The 21,718-nt window shown below is 41.5% G+C and overlaps 1 protein-coding gene across 4 annotated transcripts in view; it reads left to right on the forward strand.

Moving 5' to 3' along the window:
- grid2 (glutamate receptor, ionotropic, delta 2) overlaps window positions 1-21,718 on the forward strand; it is a 713,868-nt gene that overhangs the window by 105,697 nt on the left and 586,453 nt on the right. For all 4 annotated transcript variants that reach the window (XR_007449482.1, XM_049577883.1, XM_049577882.1 and 1 more), the window contains exon 2: window positions 20,255-20,410. Coding sequence is in view for 3 of the 4 variants with exons in the window: in XM_049577883.1 (XP_049433840.1) it covers window positions 20,255-20,410 (156 nt within the window). In the remaining variant the exon portion in view is untranslated. The remainder of the gene's footprint in view (window positions 1-20,254; window positions 20,411-21,718) is intronic.

Below are 21,718 nucleotides of genomic sequence, written 5' to 3' on the forward strand. Positions count from 1 at the left end.
CATGATTATCTCTTAAATTATGAAATGGAGCATTTTAGGATTAGGCTATATTACTCATCTGTAGCACCCCTCCTTTCTGTCTTTCAATAAACCCCACATTACTCCGTTTCTGTCTCTTTCCCCCTCCCTTTTACTTATTTTCCCCCTATTCCCACACTCAAGCTTTCCAATCACTCTAGTGTGTTTGTATGTGTGTTACAGTAAGTTGAGACTGCGTTATTTCATTTTAGTTTCCTTGGTGGTTGCAACATAGATTACTGGCCTGAATTTGACCTTCTCCTGAATGCTCAACTCCATGGCTAATTTGCCTAACTGGATAATGGGGAATCATTTGCCAGGGGATCTTATAATAAATAATATGTATTTCTTTTATTGTGTACGTGTAGAAATCTCTTCACTGATTCACACAATTGGAGCTCATAGGGGAGGTTCAAGCATTAACATGGAGTCATTTGCGCCACCTGCAATCAGTTTATCTCCTTCCACGACACAGTTAAACGCACATTCACCTAACAAATCGCATCATTTAAAGCTGCTCAACAGCTATCTACTGCTGCTGGTGCTAAATGCTATTCACTGGTCAGTGGGTACCACTGCATTGCACCCACCTGAGCCTTTACCCGAAAGCTCTTCAATTACACATCAAATTTCCATGCTATTTTCAAATGATTCCTGGACGGTTGATTAAATTAATCACTACTGCTGTAATACACTAGGCATTGTGAGCATGTATCATCTTCTGTGTTATCATATATGAATACACAGCAATAAACAGTGATATGTCAGGGTTTGATCACTCTACTCCCATGAGGGATTTTGCTTTTGTTCTGATGGAATAGCCTCCTGGTCAGGTGGAAAAGCTGTTTTGAATGCAGCCAGTGCATCAAGGTCGAGTGTGTTTTCCACAGTGATGAGGATGTTTCCAATTTTACTGACAGTGTTGTGACTTCACATCAGATAGTTCACATTTAATTGCATGTTCTTTTTTCTTACTTAGCATTTCAGAAATGTGGTGTTGTTGAGATTCACTGCAGACAGTTACCAAGATCTACACGTATTTTTTTGTCCTGTGAAAATGTCAAAGGCCTAAAATGTCAAACAACGTAATGTGTCTTTTTCTACGTCTCGTCCCTGCATATGGCTTTTAAATGGTTCTAGATTAGTTGTATTTGCTTTGCAGGGTTGGTGGGTCTCCACAGAGGCTGTCCACTCCATTTGAAAAACACCTTTGCTACCTACTGTAACTCCGTCTGAAAGCCAGGGTGACGCATTGTGTTTTTTGGGGGTTTCATGCATACCCACATGTGTTTGCGATAGCGGACTACTCACCTACCTCCCACTGAAAGTCATTGTCTGATCAAGGAGAGGAACATTACAAAAGACAGCTTCCATTGTGTGGGATAATGAAGATCAAGCATCTCTCCAGTTGAATTTGAACTCAAGTGAAACCCACAGGTAACAATAAATCCCAGGGCCATGAAAACACGTTTTTTATAAGCAGGGGAGTGAGTGCAGATTGTGTGGAGTAAATCACTCATACAGTCTATACATATATATGGGGAACACACTAAAATAAATACGTGCACTCACAGACATGCGGCACCACCTATACTTCATGCATGCCGCTCTGTGGGTGTTGGATCCTGAGGGCCACCTACCTTACTGCAGTGATGAATAAAACAACAGCCACTTGGAGCTGCATGCGTGCGTGTGTGTGTGGAGAGGTTCTGCTGACGTGCTGGCTTTTAAATTAACTCCTCTGGCTGGCTGTTTGGCTGGCAGTATGACTGCATCTGGCCCAAGCTGATGTCAGTGCCTGTGCTTGCAATCCTGTCTGCATGCAAACATGATAACCTGAAAAAATAACCTGAAAAGACCCTGCAGCAGTGAGTGATTACGCTCAAGAGGAAGCTAGACTCAGTGACAGGGTGTCATTTATCATGCCGACGGATTTGTGATCAAATGGGGTTGTTAAAACTTTCAAAACACCCCAATCTACTATCATGAGTGGGGCGGGGCGGATTATCGCCACCCTTTTTTTTTTTTTTTTTTAATTCAGCCTTGATCTGTACACAGGACTTCTGATCCTCTGATCTTTTAGACTCAGCTGTGAAATGCACTAAATCACCTTATACTCTGAATAAAACATTGTGATGGATAACTGCACTTTTTCATGAGCTCTTCTACATGTAATCCGCAAGAATCACTCCCTAGCATGGGTTTTCTGTTTAAATGTTCATACCTCACCTTTGTTCTTTTTCTACTGACTTTTTGTTCACACTTATGCCACCTGTAAATTGAAGTCAGATGTATAACACCAACTTGTTCTTTGTCATCTTCACTACCTCCTGAAATCGAGAACTGTTTCGATATAGTAAATTAAAATCCACTGATTGTGGGATCATTTTCATGTAACATTCATACCTTTAAAGCTTTCTTGTGTCACCTTTCTGGTCACATTCACATTAGCTGCTTGAGCCAGATTTATACTCCTGCATTGAATCTAGGACATTGCTACGACATAGGCTTTGCATAGATGTGTGGCGTAACCCAAAGTGCACCGCCCCTGAGATGTAACTACACATCGCACATGTCCCTCAGTGGAATCAAAGCTTTTATTAACTTTTTATTTTTCAGATAAGAACAATAAATTGTGGAGATGAAAAAGTCCCTTCAAAATAACATTTGAAGTCTTGGATGTGATTGATCCCAGCTTCATATGAGTAGAGGAAAATGTATGTAATATGATGCCGTAGGCTTATGCTAATAACGTTATCATATATGTGGGGAAACATGTCTAGTTTAAAAAAGTTCTGTTTTAATCAGGGGAGACAGAAGAGTGAAGTAAAGATAATATTTGATACAGAATATGAGTGCACAGATTAACTAGGGATTTGTGCTGAGTAAGATTAAGAACTCTTTGGCGCTTGGACACCAGAGGGAGATATTTTATGACTGAGGGACATCTGAGTGGCAGCAGGATAAATCCCACTCTGGAGTCCAGACACTGGTAGTGGTGGCTGCTGACTCTGAGGCTGATGGCCTATGAGGCTGATGAATCTGTACAGCCTAGGGGGTGATGGGGAGGTGGAGATTGTGCATGACTGCAGCAAGAAAGAACTACGACAGAGAAAGAACCATGTTTAAAATGAGGAGCAGTGAGATGATGGGCTGACAGAGAGGGTGTGTCGCTGTGCTATTGGTTGATTGTGAATCAGCTGATGACTTAATCAACAGACCCAGACAATGACATCTGGAGATAGTAAGTGAGCATACGTGTAAGGAGCGAATGGCAGGGTGAGAAAGAAACTTACAGCCTGAGCATGAAAAGTATTGTCCTCATGACTGAATTTTTGCTAGAGCTTCATGTGTAACAGAAACTCAACACAGTGGCATAGAAACTCCACCACCAAGTTGTGTTTTGGAGGTGTAATTGCAGAGCGATGCACAAGTAGAAGTGCTCACAATGGAGTCGGCCACTTGCAGAGGCTGTGGTATTGGCTCTGTGTAGAATTATGTATGTAAAGTTTTTAATAACCTTTATTCTTCTAGAAACTGCAGGGTATGCTTCTACACATCCTGTGTGTTACTCAGACTAAGAGTAGTCACTGTCTCCTCTCCTTTTACACACAGTTCATTAGTCATGAGCATCTGTCTGTTATAAAGGAATTCTTAAGATTTCTCATATACTACAGAACATTTTTAGTCATCCCAAATGAAAGACCCAAATCAGGTAATTTGCACTACATCTTTCTCCCCTGTGATTTAAATCGCTGCTGAATTAGCACAGCTCAAACCGGAAGGAATTTTTGATCATGATAAATTATGAATTAAACCCTGATGCTGCAAGCTCACACCACGCATCACGTCTTTGCCATCCATCCATCATGCTCTTACTGAGACTGATGCCTTGTCTCTGTAATGAATATCTATTAATGTAACACTAGCATTAATTAGAAGCCCATTATTACCACCTGACCCCGCGCGAAAAAACAGCGTGTCGCATATCCCCCCCCCTCCTTTTGTGAACAGTATTTGTGTGTGCATGATTGCACGTGGGGACATGACAGTGCAGTTGTGCTTGCTTGTGTGACCCCTAGGATTGGCCATTGCTAATAGGTTTGCAGATGGAGGAGCTTTATTATGCTCTTTATGACTTTTTAAATTGACTCACTGCTCACTGCTGGTAATGAATGGCGTGTGTGTGTGTGTGTGTGTGTGTGTGTGTGTGTGTTAGTAATGAATATGAGTGAGGTGGGTGCAGGTTTGGAACAGAAGGTATTCCATGGGGGTGGTAGTGTACTGAGGAGAGGCCTTGAGGGAAAGAGGGCCTGAGAGAGATGTAGAGAGGTGCGATAGAGGGATAGTGAGGGCTGAAGAGAGAGGGAGAAAGTGTGTGTGAGGTAGAAAGAGGGAGAGATAAATGGAGAGAGGGATAAGAGGGAGAAAGTGGTGGAGGGAAATTGAGGACAACAAGAGTGGGTACTAACTCTGCTTTACTGTGTGTGGGCGGATGGATTGATTATAAAAAAGAAAAAGAACAAATTAGTTAGAGATAATGAAAGTGAGGAGTAGATACGACACACACATTCGGTGCATTACTGATGATGCATTATTATTGCTATATTGATCATAGGTCATCTGTTTAGTGGTTATTTAGAGGCTTCATATCTCCGTTGGCAACCAGGTTCAGGGAGGCTTATTTATGAAGCAGATAAACTGCACCCTTGTGCCCCAGTGCTGGTGTATGCGTGTGTCTATATGCACACTCGTATTAGTGTTTCTTCTGTTGTATTTGTAAGTGTTTTTGTGTTTGTGCGTGTGTGTGTGCGCTCCGTGCACAGTAAAACCTGTAGGAAATGTGCTTCTCTTTTTAAGTTCCAGCTCCAGCAGAGAAGCGAGGCTGCTGCAGCATCAGGAAATAGGACAATTTAGGTACTGAAGTGCTTGAGTAATGATGAATAGCACACCCTCCAGAATTTGTGATGGGCGTAGAGGGCAAGGGGGACAGGAGGGAAGAGCAAACCGAGGTGAAAAAGAGCCAGCGGGCGAGGAGACGAAAGGGATGAGATGAGATGAAGGGAGCAACAGAGGAGGGCGGTGGGTGGGAGTGAAAGAAGGAACGGAAAGATATGGGATGAGAGGATAAGAGTGCCACAGGATAGCAGGTGATGATGGGGGGGAAAAAAGTGTTTGTGAATTTGTGGAGGAGGCAGCGGACAAGCCTGTGATGGAAGGATAAAGATGAGAAGGGGAGAGAGGGGGAGAGGGACTGTGTTGATGGAATTATAGAGAAGTATGAAGGAGAGCAGCGTGATAGAGGAGAAAGCTGGGGAGGGAGATAGACAAAGGGGAGGAGAGTTCTAAAGTTTTGGAGTTATAATTGTAGAAAATTGAGAAGAGGATAGGATTTGATAGCGTGGGGTTGAAGAGGGCCACGAAAGGAATATAAAAGTCTGAAGATGCTCAAGACATGCGGTTTCCAGGGGAAGGAGGGCAAGCGAAGGGGGATCCTACAAAATCCATTCCTCCCTGAAATATAATATGACATTTTTGATGTGTACAAATCTGGAGCCTCTTACCAGCGCTTCAGGCGAAATCCTCCCAAATGTTCGGCATTAATCAGGAGAGTGAGCTTAAAGACTCAAGGTGCTTAAAAAGACTGGCTTCTTGCTTTAAAAGCAGATTTGAAGGTTCGGTTCCCAAACGGCTTGGCGTGTTTATACTTTTAACAAAATGAAGCTGTTTTTTTTTTTTTCGCTCTTCATCCTCTTTATTACTGCCCCCTCTTCATCTTTCCTTTATTTGTTTCTATCTGGCTTTTTTCCTCCGTCTCTTTTCTCTCACTTCTTCTTTCAGTAGCTATCTCTGTGTTCATTTGTTATCTTTTTGCTTTCCACTTTGCTTCACAAACACAGTCCTCTGACATTTTAAAAGGCAAATACACTACCAAGTATAACATTTTAGTTAGACTCTCTGGATTTCACTTTTTTTTAACCATTGGTTGCATTTTTAGTTGGAAAAATGAACATACTGAAGTATAAAAAACATACAAACAACCCCCCCACCCACCTCCTCATATTGTTGTGCCTGGTAATACAGCTGCCCCGCTGACATCAGAGTCATGGCTTTATTTTCTGACAATATAGCACAAATGCAAATAACACCGTTGAACACCTGACCCTCCGATCATGGAACTTCCCACCACCACTTAAAGGCACCAGCAGAGAACAGCCTTCAAGGTATGAGGGCTTTTAAGTGCACTGCCGCTCAATGGCAGTGTATCTTTTTCAAAAGAAAGTAGAGATGAAAACATGTTTGTTGTGATGGATTACATATCTCTGCAAGTTGATTTTTGTTGTGTTCTGATGTATCTGAAAAACAATGGTTGCTTGACAGGTAGAAAAAATGCATTTCTCCATCAACAACTATGAGAAAAAAATGCACTTTGGAAAATGGTTTGAAAAGCAGCATGTGCATGATTTGTTTTTCATGCTGTAAAAATTCAAATACCTGAATGGTTCGTAAAGCAAATGTCAGATCATCGGGCCTCATTTATCAACTGTTCTTAAGAATAAATTTCGCAGTTTTCACAAAGATTCTGTCACTGACCAATATTTTCTTATTTGGGATTTGTTATGCCATTGTGCTGGCAGTAGCTGTAGTTGGAGGAATTATGTTTTCAGGTTCTCCATCCGTCCGTCTGTCCATCTATATATGTGGATCAAAGGTTAAGGTCAGTTGGACAGTTGTATAGATTACCTGTGCCGCTGGGAGGACGATGTGTTTGAGGTATTCATGTTTTCACAGACATAGATTATTCATGTGAGAGAAAATTAACTGGTGCAAGAAGGTATACAGTTCTAGTCTGTGAAGATTCTCAATCATCCAGGTCATGGTAATCGTAAGTGCTATATCGTAGGCAACTGGACTTGCTTGCGTTTCTTGAAGACGTTTCACCAGTTAGAACTGAAGAAGCTTCTTGGATGAGAGGCGTAATGTCTTCAAGAAACGCAAGCAAGTCCAGTTGCCTACGATATAGCGCTTACGAGTACACAATTCTAGTTTTTTGCTAAACCGAATCTTTGCATACCCGAGGAAACTGACATGTTTTTACAAAATAATTGGTTATTGCATTTTCTCTAGTACATAAGATTATATTGCAATAATATCTTATTAATATTTTTCAATTACTTTACAAAAAGCATCTTGGTGTTTTGAAATAAACACTAGGCTTCACTAACACTAATTCACATAAGTTTTGTTCATGGGAACCAGGCCATGTAATGAATAGTGATTGATCCCATTAGATAAGATCACAGGCGGTTTGTGCAGGCAGAACACATAGTGACAAAGCAGCATTCCAACTAAGTTATTCACAACATACAGAAACATCATGTGAAATACTCCGCCTTCTCTCTCCCTCTCTTTGTCTCTCTTTTTCAAACAAACACACACCTTAGAGAGTGCTGTGGCGCTTGTCTTTGTCCTGGCATTGTGCTAATATAACCTCAGTCCTTTTTGTTTGATATGCATTTTTAGTTTCTCCTAGCTATTTGGGATCAGTAGTACTTGATAAGTATAAAAAGCGAAACATTTCCAACAGTAATAAAGTCCTAATATCCTCAAACGAGACAACAGTTAAGTCTCACAGCCTCAAATAAGATATTGTCCAATGTCTTCAAATGAGTGCTTCCTAATTAACAGTGTCTTAGCTTGTTACTGTTGCTAAAATTGGTCAGATTTGTCGCCATATCAAACTTCCAACATTATTAATCAGAAATAAGCAAGTTTCAACCATAAAATGTGATCAGGTTTTTGTGTCAATATCAGCTGCAGCAGAGATGGCTGCCATTTTGTTTTTACATGGATAAGTGTATTGTGCTCTTACTACCAATAGATGGCACAAAAAAGTGTTGCCTAAGTAGAATTAAAGGTAGGGTCTGGACGATTTTTCAGTTGCTGTTTGTAAACACACATTCAAATTCGGCCCCTCCTATCAGGCTCAACTCTCCCGGGTGTACGGAGCCCGGAGGTACGGAAGAAGGCTTCACAGAAGAGGTTCAGGCAAGGCTTGCGCTGGTGCATGCTTGGACACGCTTGGGACACGGCACCTGCGCTCTCTCATTGGCTGGGGAAATCTCCGCCCAGAAGCGGTCCAAGCTCACAAAAACATCAAAATACAGTTAAAGGGCAGGAGCTCTGCAAACAGAGTCACCACCACACATGAGTAGAAACCTATAGGTGATGATTAAGCAGGATTTCATTTGTGTATGTCTATATTTTGTTTTGTTTGAAAATCCTCCAGATCCTACCTTTAAGTATAAGGTCAAATAAACCCAAATTGCGATGTCCTCATATGAGGACATGTGTCTCAGGAGGATAATGCATAAAGTTTGCTGTTTGCGGGTCAGGTGATAGACACACATATTTCTTAGCATATCATGCGTCTTTTTTTATGTTGGTTACATCCTCTCCCGACTCCACTAAAAATGACAGCTCGTTCGGCGTTCACTCCCTGCAGAAATACCTCCACCTCTGAACTTTTTTGAATGTTTGGTGCCCAATGCTCTACACTCTGTAGACTTTTGTTGGGGGATTCTTGACTTGTTTTCTCCAACTTTTCTTCCTCTTCTTCTATTAATGTGTGTGGGCACGACCCTGCAGTCTCATGCCCTTTTATGTGGATTTGCAGGTGTTTACTTATGCTTATTCGGATCAAATGGCACACGCTTTCAAATTATGAAAACAGTGGGATTCATCATTACAAGATGACAGGTGCAAACAATTCTGTGGTCTAGGATCATGAATCAGACTTTTCTTTGGACCTTTCTTAAAAAAATATTTAAGAAAAAGCTCAGGCAGATATTGGCGAGCAAAGCCCATTCTTACTGAGACCTCTTTCTCTCCCTGTCTCTTTAACTCAGCCACACTTATGTATATACACACAGCAGTCTTCAGAGATATTAAGGCCCTCCAAGCAAGGGCAAGTTTACCTGGATTAAATGTCACATGGGGCGTCACATTGAGCAATGAAGGAGGGAGCTGGAGAGGATGAGGGCAGAGAGCCGGAGAGTGACTCGAGTGATGCTTTGGGAGATGGAATGATGGACAAAGGAGGGAGGAGAGAAAGAAGGTGGGGAGAATAAGAGAGTAGAAAAGGAGGAAGTTGGAGATAAATGAGCAGAGAAAGAGAACACGGATAGAAGAATTGCTGGAACAGAACAGAACTATAAAGGAGAACAAAGAGAATGAGTCGAGGTGGTTGTATTAAATGGCAGAAGAGAAGAGACGGATGGAGAAAGGAATCAGGAAAAAGGTTAAAAGTGAGAGGCAGGGTGAAATGTAGAGGGAATGAGAATGAGGGCGAAAGGAGACAAGGGGATTTTTTTGAACATTCAGAGCTGCAAAGCAAAGACGTTTTTATTTTTTTTAAATTTCTTATGCAACATGTTGATATGTAGGAGGGTTTAAAAAAGCTGCAAAGTGTAATAAGCATTGTCCCAGTGCTGTCAAGGGTATACGTAGGTACACTGAATATACAACACGGGGCATTTAGAAGGTACGTTGCTATCATCCTAATTATCATTTACTTATACCTTGGCTAGGGCTTGAGTATACTCTGTACATCTGGCTCACAGCCACCAGCTGAACTGTTTCAAGATCCCGCCTGGCCGGACTGGAGCTGAGTCAGCTGTGGTTTGCAAACGAGCCGGACCTGGCCAAAACTGTCCAAGAGCTGACAGGAAGAGAAACACGGAAAGAAAAACGACGTTGTCAATCATCCGCCCTTTACTTTCCTGGATGCGCACTCAGGGACTGAATCTAAACATGCCTTAGATGAAGTGGTTATTTCCAAATTATGTTCAGCTTGCTGGCTAATGAATGGAGACACAAAACAAATCCTCCACCTACTCAAAGTATGTTCATTTGTGTGGGAGGAAGCAAAGCCCTGGATATCTACAGTAGGTCTCCACAAAGGAGGGAAACAGTAAGACTGAATTCTGTCTCCATAAGGCGAGGAAAAAAGGTAGACGGGGCGAGAGACGTGGCAGAGATAGCAACGACCTTGGCACAGCCTTTGTGTGGCAAAGAACTGGAGCGCTGCTGAACTATGACTACAGATTCTTCTGGCTGCTCGCCTTCTTAACGATGGAGCAAATTAATTTCCACACTTACATTGAAAGGAGTGAGGTGAGGGGGGGAGGGTGAAAAATGTAAGAGAAAGAGAGGAATTTTTCATGCTCAAATCAGGTTACCTGGGAGATGTCCCCATTAATACTCAGGGAGATAAACTGAAATCTCAGGCATTCCTCTGTCATCCAGACTCAAACACACACACACAGACACTAACTCATACATTCATGTTGTTTGTGTTTTCCTCAATCACAGAAGCCTGTGCACTAAGCTCTGTTAACAAGGAACCAAGGATTTTGGCCCACGGCGAACTGGTCTCTTATAGTTTGGTATTTAAAACCCCACATGCTGAAAAAGACCAAAGACATTAGGTCCACACAAAGCTGATGGTCCACCGTCAGACTGTCAGTGAGCATCTGTTGCCCAAGGTTTCGCAATGTGTCCCATCTTTTTTCATTTAATTCAGCATGTTAAGCCCATCGCAGCCCTTTGGTGAATGAAATCAATCTGATTAGAGCACCGTCAATATTCTTTCTACTTTTAACATCAAGTTGTGTTGTGTTGTGCTGGCTAACAAGCATGTTGAATTTGTCCTGTCAGTCTTGCAGTTTCCCTTTTTAATAATGATGAGAGACTACCGTTGCCTTCTGCTATGTCCTGATATTTCCTCTCATGCAGGCGAAGAACATACATGCTAGTTGGCAGTTGGCTGTCGTCTTTGTTGTGTGTTCAAGTGCAGATTTTTGGCTGACACACAGGCAATGTGGTGGCACAGTGGCGCAGTGGTTGGCATTGTCGCCTCACAGCAAAAGGGTTCCTGGTTCAAACCCAAGGTGGGGGGTTTGACACTGGAGTGAGGGAGCCCTTCTGTGTAGAGTCTGCATGTTCTCCCCGAGTCAGTGTGTGGGTTTTCTCTGGGTACTCTGGCTTCCTCCCACAGTCCAAAGACATGCAGGTTAATTGGTGACTCGAATTGCCCGTAAGTGTGAATGGTTGTCTGTTTCTATGTGTCAGCCCTAGTGACCTGTCCAGGGTGTACCCCCCCAAACGGGATAAGCGATTGTGGAAAATGAATGCATGAACAGGCAATGTGAGGTAAAGCAATATTTGCCCTTTGTTGCCACTAGTTCTTTGATGTCGGTTTGGTGTGTCTGAGCCATTATATGTAAAATATAGTGGTTGCATACTTGCAAAGGTAGTCATGGTTGTTTATGTGTTCACATCTGCAAAGATACTAAAGAATTGCTTATGCATTCATATCTGCAGCACACAGGCTCTGGATATGGACAAAGATTGTCAGGAATGATTCACTGTGTTGGCTATATCAACTGTTGTATCAACATTCTTGCTAAAGCAAATACACAACATTCTCCTGCTGACCTAAAACATTTATACACATGCACACAAAAAATGAATCACTACTCCTTATACCCGGCAAAACTACATGAACATTGTATGTGTGTGAGTCTTGTGAGAGCCTATATTATATGATTAATATTAGAGCTGTTTTCATATCTGTCCCTCCCATACGCCACTGGCTTGCTCTGCCCTCCTGTGACCATTAATTCTATGCCCTCCCTGTCTCCCTCTCCCTCTCTCTCTCTCTCTCTCTCTCTCTCTCTCTCTCTCTCTCTCTCACACTCACACACACACACACTCATGCGCTAACACGCACATTAATTCTGCGCTGTCCTCCCAAGTGTCAAAACGCACCCCCTTCCAGGTCACACATCATTGCTGTAAATAACAGCCTGTTTGTGCGTTCGCCCATCTGTGTTTGTGTGCGAGTGTGTGTTTGTGGACGTTTGACACCGTGGGACGATAACCTCCCCCGTTCATCACCATCATCACTCAGCGCCACCGCCACCTTGCTTTCATCATCACATTGAGACGGCAACTCTTCGGTCCAGCCTTGTCACAAATCAGTACCACATCGCCTGTGTGTGTGTGTGTGTGGGTATGTACGTGTGTGTTCCACCATAGTCATTATCCTTGTCAGTCTGTCGATGTTCCTGTCACATTACTGTCAACAGCTGCAACCTCAACAACAGGTGTGAGACTTTGTTTGATAGACAGAGAAATGGATCCCCCATGGTGTTTCAGAAATCTTCAGTGCCCTATTCAGAGTCATCTCTGTGACAGAGAGAGGCAGACAGATACATGTGGAGATAGAGTGTGTGTGAGAGAGGGGGGATTTCAACAATACACAAGAGTTTGAGTGAATGAGAGTAAAGGGCCAGGTGTGCAGACAGAGTCAGATGGAGAGGGATTTGGTGGAGCTCATCACTGTTTCACCTAAAAAAGGCAAACAGATGGCAACCCCGAAACTGTCGGTCTAACTGAATGACAAGAAGCTAATTTTACTTTAACTGTGTAACATTTATCATTTTGCCGTGACCTCCCCTGCCCATGTTGCCCTCCTCTTTTAACATGAAATCATTCTTAACAATCATTTCCTCACTCAAGCTGAATGATTATCCTGAGAAGGAGCTGGCTTAATTACTGGGTCTTTATAGAGTGTGGGAACATAATAACTCTGCATTGGATGATGTGCCATCCTAATTTGTTCATTTAATAAGGAAATTGAGCTGTGTTTTGTACGTTCAACAATGTGCCTTTGTCTGCCTGAATGCCATTATCTGATTTTATGTAGTTACTCGGATGGCTGGGCTGTATGAATTATTCCCCTTTAAAAGTGTATCCATGTTTCGGCTTCCAGGAGTGGACTGAAGCTCATGAAAACAAACCAGTGCCTTTATATTCAAAAGCCATGTTGATGTAAACCTTTGCCCTAGTGATGGTTAAATCTGTTTTTGCAACAGGTCATAAAAAGCGAATCTGTTTTCGCCTTTTGTAGTGGTGTCGCTCCATGAATGACCATGTTGGTCTGTCAGATGGTTCACCACTGGATAGATTGCCATGACATTTGATGCTGATTTCCATGGGTCTTTGGTGATGCCCTGCCACAATTAGTTTGTTTGCTAAACGTCTGACTTTTCCATTAACCCCACTATAAGTTTGTGTGCGTGCAAAATCTGAAGAATTGTTGGATGCATTTCCTTGAAATTTGGTACAGATGATAATGCTGTGCTTTCCAACACCCATACTACCATAGTGTGAAGAAGACTGTGTACATCTCAATACCAAGGGTGCGTTCAGAATTGCATCGTTTTTCTTTTTACTTTTAGTAGGTACTGCAGCTGCCCTTAAAAAGTACGTACTATTGCATGCAGGATGCACACAATCGGGACATACTACTTTCTCATTGCATTACACCCTGAACTTTGACCGTCTTGCTTTTATATCTGTTGAGAAATAAACACACACCACTTATGGAATTCGCCAGGGACGGAGATCAACCCAGAGAGCATAACATATTATATTTATGACAGTGAAATTACATCTGCAGTTCTCTGTCATTGTCATTTTTACAGTTTTGTTGTGTGTGATATATGTTATTATCTTGTTTACTTAAACAATTAATATTTCTATTATTACTATTGGACTGGTCATCAGTTACTTGAATGCACTGTCATCCATCATTGTGACCTCTGACAGCCAGCAATTAACTGTCAAACAACTGTCATCTGTCTGTGTCTCAGTCGATGTGACGTATCGTCTGCTGTGCAGAGGATTATGGGTCAGAATAGCCAGGAAAGCATGCTGGCTTGCATACTGCAAATCTGACCGAAGGTAGTAGAACATCCTGGTATTTTTGGCATACTGCATTTGACATACTATGTATTGGGACATTGTAACTCTTTTTCTAGCACACTATATAGTGTGGTAGTATAGCTATTGGAACACAGTATATCAAATGTAGTATGCCAAAAATAACAGGATGTTCTACTGCATCTGGTTGCATTTTGCATTATGCAAGCCAGCATGCTTTTCTGGCTACTCTGATCCATAATCCTCTGCACAGCCAGCAACAGATGACAGCTCATTGACAGCGGACAGAAGACGCAATGATGGATGATAATTGCAGCACATTCAAGTGACTGATGACCAGTTGAACAGACTGTAATAATAGGACCAGGAACTGTCTAAATCAACAAAATAATAAAGATAAGGCATTTTGTATTTCCAAGGTAACCTTAGGTGATATCATTAAGATCTGCTGCATTCCAAATCTCATAATACTTTTTACTTCAAATTTCACACTATAGACTACGGTGTATGAGTATGTCCTAACTGTATGCATACTCCATGCAAAAGTACATACTTTGTAAGGGCAGCTGCAGTAGGCTGGGTACAGAAAGTATAAAGAAAACAATATGCGATTCACAACACAAGATTGCTCCCAAGAGGAATTTTCCAGCTGACTTTGGTCCTCTAGCATCTCCATGAGTTTGATGTCCCCCCTCAGGATCAATTGTAATCACCCTGATGATCCCTTAACTCTTCATCTAGATTATTTTGTTTATGACTAAATCCAAAACTAGTGACATTTCCATCAGCCACAGCTGTACTGTGTGTTTAGTTCTGTTTCACAAACCTTAGCATGCTTACACAACGTACTATGGAGATGATCATTGATAACACTACACCCTAGAATCAGCATGTCGTCGTTTTGAGCATGTTTGCATGCTGATACTAGCATTAAGCTCTGCTGTGCCTCAACACAACCTCACAGAGCTGCCAGCACGGCTGTGGACTCTTAAGAATGTGAAGAAGAATGTGCATGGGTCAGTAAATAAACAATAAAGCTCAGCTGATATAAAATCCTCTGGAAGACCTGCATGGCCATATATCGACTCATTAGCCCATTATCATCCTTTCATCTTTTATGATTTTTTTCATCCATATTGTTTGCCTATTTTGGAAACAGTTTAATTAAATATCAAAGAGGCCGTGATGGTGCTAGGTAATGTTATGTATTTAGCAATTTGGGAGCACAAGGAGAAAGAGCTGAAAACATTTTATGTAGATGTAGCTTTCTCTGCATAATTTCTTCATCAGTGCTGTAAAGTTTAAAAGTGTAAGTAGGCAGGTAATGAATTAATAAGGATTTGCTCGGATTAAAATTAAATACTGTAAATAAAAAAGGAGGCAATATGCTGAAGGTAAGACAACTGACATTTAGACTGCTACAGTAGGAGTGCAATGAAAGGTTGTAGAAGAAAATTCTCACATGAGGAGACACATCCCCTTCCTTATTTTTCTTACCTCCAGCATCCGTCATCCAAACGAAGAGGTTATTTGGCAAGAAGCAGACAACCACATTGTATATTGCTTCTTTATCAATATAAACAAAATACAAAACTAATATCACACTTGACCACCAGCAGACATTTGATCAATACCACTCAACCAAACAATTTGGGGTCTCTGCCTTTGGATGCTGCAGCCATTCAAATTGACCGCTGTTGTTGATGATGCTGTTTTCATGGCAGGGATGGTTTGGAAATAGGTTGGTGATTTAGTGCTGCTGCCCACACGGTGTGTGTGTGTGTGTGTGTGTGTGTGTGTGTGTGTGTGTGTGTGTGTGTGTGTGTATGTCAGGGTGAGTTTGTGCATGTGCGTGTATGTGTGCCCGCCCTTGGGCGTCTCTGTAAAGCAAGATTCAATGCTTTTATTTCCTGGTTGATTTATGTGGTGACGTTTGCCTTTGCGCTCACAATCACATTACTGGAAAGGAGGAAGAGCCAGGATTTGTGTGTCTGTGTTTGTAAATCAGCATGCAGTGATGTTGTTTTAAAATAATAAGGCAGGGAACAGCAGACATTCACCCACTCTCCTTCTCCTTCCTCTTCTTTACTTTTCCATTATATAAGAATTGCTGAACACACATTGAGAATATTTGCCCATTTGGCCACTTTCTACACACGTGGGCTATATGCACATTCAAAACTGCCACACAACACAAATGAACTAAAAGTTTCCACTATTATTGATGGCTGTTTTGTCACCAGTTTTATTTATACCTTGAGGCATGAAAGGATGTTTAAAACACATTTGGTGATGATTCAAATCTGTGTCTAGGCCTGTGGATATTTCTTTTTTCCTAAATTGTCTGTCAGTTTTTCGTATTTGTGTTCCTGTCTGTATCTGCTCACTGTGATAAAGTGGCTAGATTAAAGACTGTAGCTTTTGCCTAGACGGCAGCATAGAGATTTAACGGTACACAAACAGGCTTGTTATTTGGCTTGGAGTGTTTTTTTTCCACCACTCTCTCGCCATCCTCCTCATCATTCACAGCGAAACCGAAGTAGCTCCAAATACCAGACCTGCAGGTTACTGATGGATCTTCTATTTCTGATGTGGTAATTGTGTTACAAACATCTTGCAGCAAGCTAGCTTAGCGTAGCGTGTTCCCAGCATGGAGTTTTTTGTTTTCGTTTAGGGGTAGGAGGGGAAGACGGCACGTTGCCTGTTGTGTCGTGTGGGCTGCCTCTTTGAGCGTAGTGGCGTAGAGATTAGAGAACATTATATCAAACACTGTTTAAGCTTTTTTTTTTTTTTTCAAATATAATACAGTAGTTCTATGTATTGTTCAGTTTGTAATGCATACCAAAACAAAAGCCTCGTACCAAACGGTTCAATATGAATACACGTTACGCCCCTAGCAGCCAGCCCTTTAAGTGCGAAAGTTTGTCCGTGAGTGAGTGACTGATAAAGATACAACCCCCGTCAGAGTGACTGATGATGTCAGTGTGGGTGTTTCCCCATTGGCTTTTGCTCTTTTGAAATGAATAGAGTGGTGGTGGTGGTTAGCTATTTACTTCTGGTCATTGCATTTAGGCCTTGGAAATCAAAAAAGTGCTGTACACTTGTGAAGATTACCTTGCTAAACAACTAGCCAGCTGCTACATGAGTAAAAATGAGTAAGAAATGCAACACATAAGAAAATAACACATTGAGTAAAACACCTCAAAGCTTCATCCACACTCTCCTATCACAGCGAGACAGCTCAGCCTCCACCAGTTATGTGGGGACGTTCATCACCGACTTGAGCTGAAGAGGGAAGGGTTGTCTTAATTGTTCAGTGGGTACGGCTCCAGAGAAAGCAGGTCCCTTCTGCTGTCTGAGTGTGTCTAATATTAATTTTTTGGCTGGACCGCGACAACAGGTCCATCACTTTAAGAGCTAGTCCGTGACCGAGTGAATGTCGCCACTTTCTGTTTCAAATTAAAAGCCCTCCAGCATTTTATACACAGTCCAGCCATATACAAGGCACTGACCTAGTCTTGTACTCACATACATGTTGCTGATGAATCACTGCACAGGCGCAACATGTATCAAACAGAAAAGATAAAGAAGAAAGAGACGATGTGGTAAGAAAGGAGGGGAAATGACTGATTAATAGCTCTAATGTGGCAAATATTGCTCCATTTTAATACCCGTTGTGACTGCTGCGGCCTCCAGACCCAGACAACTGGTGGGATATTTCAAAGAAAGAAAAAACAAACCACATACAAAGACAGCGGTCTGCAGTACTGTGCAGCTTTTAACATACGTCTTGAAGCTTGAGCGAGGTTACTATGGCAACTCCATGGTGGAAGCCCTGATTAGAGAAGCCATTATAGTGGGGGGGTTTTGTTCATATTTTTTTGGGTGTTTTGGATACTGTGGAGTGCAGACAACTCTGGCTCCAAGTGGCTGCAGCGCACACTGAATAAATGTATCCACCTTTTGTTTGACTTGCTCTTCAGAGACTTAGTTTAAAGCCACATATACAGTTCCCTCCTCCCTCCATGCGTTTGTCCTCTAGACATACACAACCTAACATTGTCCTCCAGTGTCGCAGAGCCAGTTTAAAATGTGTACAAATCCTTCCCCAGCAGTGCCATCTTCAAACTGATTGGAAACCCCATTCATAATTTATCCCTAATGGAATAGTTAATGAGTCTTTGTGTTTCACTCTTTATCGCTTTGTCCAGACCTGTTTGTCTCACCTCATCTATACTGCATGATTATTAAAACAACCAAGGCTCAATCAGTGGGAGGGTATTTACATTTGCCAAATGCTGATGGATCAAATTATTGCAGGATACATACTTAATGAGGCCTTTTGATGAAGAGGCAGTTAGCATACCGCTCCCAAATGCCTATAAAAACAGCAGTTGCTTTTGAGTTTGGTGAATGTTTAAAAAGGCTGTATTACAATGGATTGTCCTTCAGAAATTATATTTGATCAACAGTTTATTTGAAATTGGGTAGAGAACCTAGGATTCATTTTTTTTTAGATGATTGTTTTCCAGAATGATTGTTTTACACTGTTAAATTACATGATTGTAACCTGCACAGGGCATTAGCTTCACATTTTTTAAACTAATTGAGCATAAAAGTGGGTTTTCGGGGTAATTTTTTTCAAAATACTGCACTTTGCACTACAGAGGCATCATATTTTCTCCAGTAAGTTTGGCCACTGTGGGGATTCAGACCATAGCCATTGCTGTATTAGCACCAGACTCCATTCATAGAGCTGAACAAGACCAAATAAGTGCCACAGTCTTCTAAAAGTGGTACAAAACAGCCCTCAGCCAATGTAGCCTGGCTGGTTATTAATGGAATTTGCAACCTGTGTCACACATACACACTCACACAAACACACACTATAAAATATGATGCTTATTTTCTGGTAAGTGGAATACAGTTAGCAGAGCTTCACTGCACTAGCTTACACAATTAGTGGCCAAATGGGTTGAGGGGATAAACGGGTTGAAATGAGGAGGCAAAAAGAGGAGAAAGCGAGAAACAGATAACACATGGTTAATTGTGTGTAACAGAGCAAAGCTATGGCCCACTCACTAGCAGCCAGTCAGCGCCCCATGTTGCCTCATTTTTCTGTCACAGCAACAGTGCAGGTTGACATTTATTTTGATGACTAATTTAGTATTGACTAGTGGGAACTTTATCTGCCACTACAGATGCTGGCTCTCACCAGTCTTTCCCGCATCCGTTTCCCTTTGTGTAGCTACCATTTTGGCTGAGTCAGAGTGCCCTTGGGCAGTGTGTGACCTTCGGATGAGCAGTGGTGTCGAGCCATTTCTCCCTCACACCCTGTCTTCCTCGAGCTGGGTCTCAGTTCAGGGGCTACATACTGTACACACATAAGTCAGTTCTAGACTGAGCCTGTCATAACAGATCAGAGGTTTCTACAAATGTGGCAAAGTTGCAACCTTCCTTTTCCCAAATTTGGAAAGCACAAGTCATCTGTTGCACTCCCCAGAATCCCATAACCTATTGGAAGATGGTCAGCTGCTTAAAGGAGGTTTCTGGCTGTTGTCCTTATGTCAACATATGGTGTTCAGTTCGCTGAAATAAAATGTTCACATTTTAAGTTTCTGCAAACCATATATACATTACATTTGCACATTTCATATATATTATACCAACGGTTCAAAAGTGATGTAATATATAAGCTGACTTTTGCATTTGGGAGGTGGAGAGGATGGTAGATGTTGTATAGGCAAGATGCCTGCCAAGCTGCACACCACTATTCGAAACCAACCACCATGGTTGTTTTTTTTTTTTTTTTTGCAACCCTCTGTGACATTTCCACCGGTGTTTGTGGCACCTAACCTGAGTATTTTTAGCGGCACATCATGGCATTTCCAAGTATTGTTTGTGGCACTGAACTTGGGTGTTTTTAGTGGCACATTGTGGCATTTCTCTGCGGCATTTGTGGCACTCAACTTGGGTGTTTATCCCCAATACAGTGGATCATTTTCCAGAAGCTTTTGTGTCACCAAAAGTGGCAGGATATTTTCCAAAGCGTAACCTAGTAATTTTTGTGTTTAAACATGTGTGCTACAAAATTATGTACAAATATAACATATCCACGTTTTGCAAAAATGTACAATAGGAACAAAAATGGTGAGCACATGAATAACAGCTTTTTACACTTAAACCGTATAGCAATTTCTTGGTGATAAATGAACTCTTTAAGGTACAATCACATTTAGGTTGTGGGGGAGCTAAATCATCTGGGGCAGAATTTGAGGTTAAGCCTGGTCCTAGGTTCTGTAAAGAATTCACCTTTGTGGGCTGCATACTTCTGAGGCCTCAGCAACATCATACGTCTGTCTCTGTTCTTGTTTCCATTCCAGAAGTCCTCTAATACTGAGTAATGATTTCCTCTCTTCCTCTCTGCTTCCTTTCTTGTCAATAGGTGCCATCTTTGATGAGTCAGCAAGGAAAGATGATGAGGTGTTTCGCCTCGCTGTGGCAGATCTCAATTTGAACAACGAGATCTTGGAGACGGAGAAGATCACCATCTCTGTGGAATTCGTTGATGGGAACAACCCCTTCCAGGCTGTGCAAGAAGGTAGGATGATAATACTACCTTGTTAAGTTCAAAATGTGTGCCCACAAGCAACAGGGCCTAAAAGGTGCATCGGCTTCAAAGTCAAATTTTTCAAGTTGTTTTTGTGTTGACATGAAGTATATACAAAAAGAGGACATCGATTCGCATCTTGGCATGGTTCCTTTTTGCCCCAGAAATGTTCTGGTCCAGGAACAGACTGAACTGAAAAGTCTTTCTTCAACAGTCATGCTTTCACAGCTTCCAAATTTCACTTTTGCTCAAAGATGCAACAAATCTTTTGGATCAAATCTTGTTTAAACTGAGATTTGTTAGCATTTCCTGTATTTTTATCCAAGGATTCTTCGAAATGTCAATTGATCCAAGGCAAAAAATGAAAAACAAATGTTATTGTGTATAAAACACAGTACATCCAAAAAAAAATCTTGATTTTGGTATGATTTCAGAACCTCAGTCTCAGGAGCATAAGGCTCTCTCGCTGTCCTGTCTCTATTTTTTGTTGACCTCTACAATAAATTGAGAACAGTGAGGCACAGAAAAATCAGTCATGTAAAAACACAGCATCAAAAAGTTGGCACAAAGTCAGCTTCTGTCTTTAATGTTCCCTAGGTTTTCACGCATGGCTGGCATGCCCTCTGAGTTGACCTACATCACAGTCAGCTGAGGATGGGGCAGTGTTTTATTTCTTTCCCCTTCCCTTTTGTTTTGGCTTATGTTGATGCTGACAGCCATTTTATCTCATGCAAATGTAGTTTGGGCAGGAAATACACTCTGGGATGTTGATACATGGTGGTAAAATAGTAGATACACTTTTCACACAACTCACTTTCATCCATGTGTACATAGATTTGGATATACATGCAAGCCTGTTAAAAAGTTATGTAATGCAGCTGCTGATTCACGACGAAAAACCAGCAGGCTTGATTCTAAATTGAGCGTTTAATTTGAAAGAATCCCGTGGAACAAAACATTATGAAGTCATTAACCTTTTAGTAATGCTCTAATACAACTATTTTTATTTGATATCCTTATCTGACTAATTCATCAAAAGACCCTCGAGTGCTGCATTAGACAGTACACATGAAAACAGTTTTGTTACACATTTTTAAAGAATGAGGTCTGCAGTGCAACAGACTACAGCAGCCTTGTTTTTTTAAATTTACATCAACAGGAGAGTGAAGACATTTATCAAGTAAATGACATTTTATCAGATTGACTGTCCATACCCGCTATCTTCCTGCATTTAAATGAGCAAATGTAATACGAAATATTAATTTGGTTTTACTTTACTTCTAAGTTGTACAGGGTGGG

Source organism: Epinephelus fuscoguttatus, linkage group LG6 (genome assembly GCF_011397635.1).
Source record: "Epinephelus fuscoguttatus linkage group LG6, E.fuscoguttatus.final_Chr_v1".
In the NCBI taxonomy this organism is placed as follows: Eukaryota; Metazoa; Chordata; class Actinopteri; order Perciformes; family Serranidae; genus Epinephelus; species Epinephelus fuscoguttatus.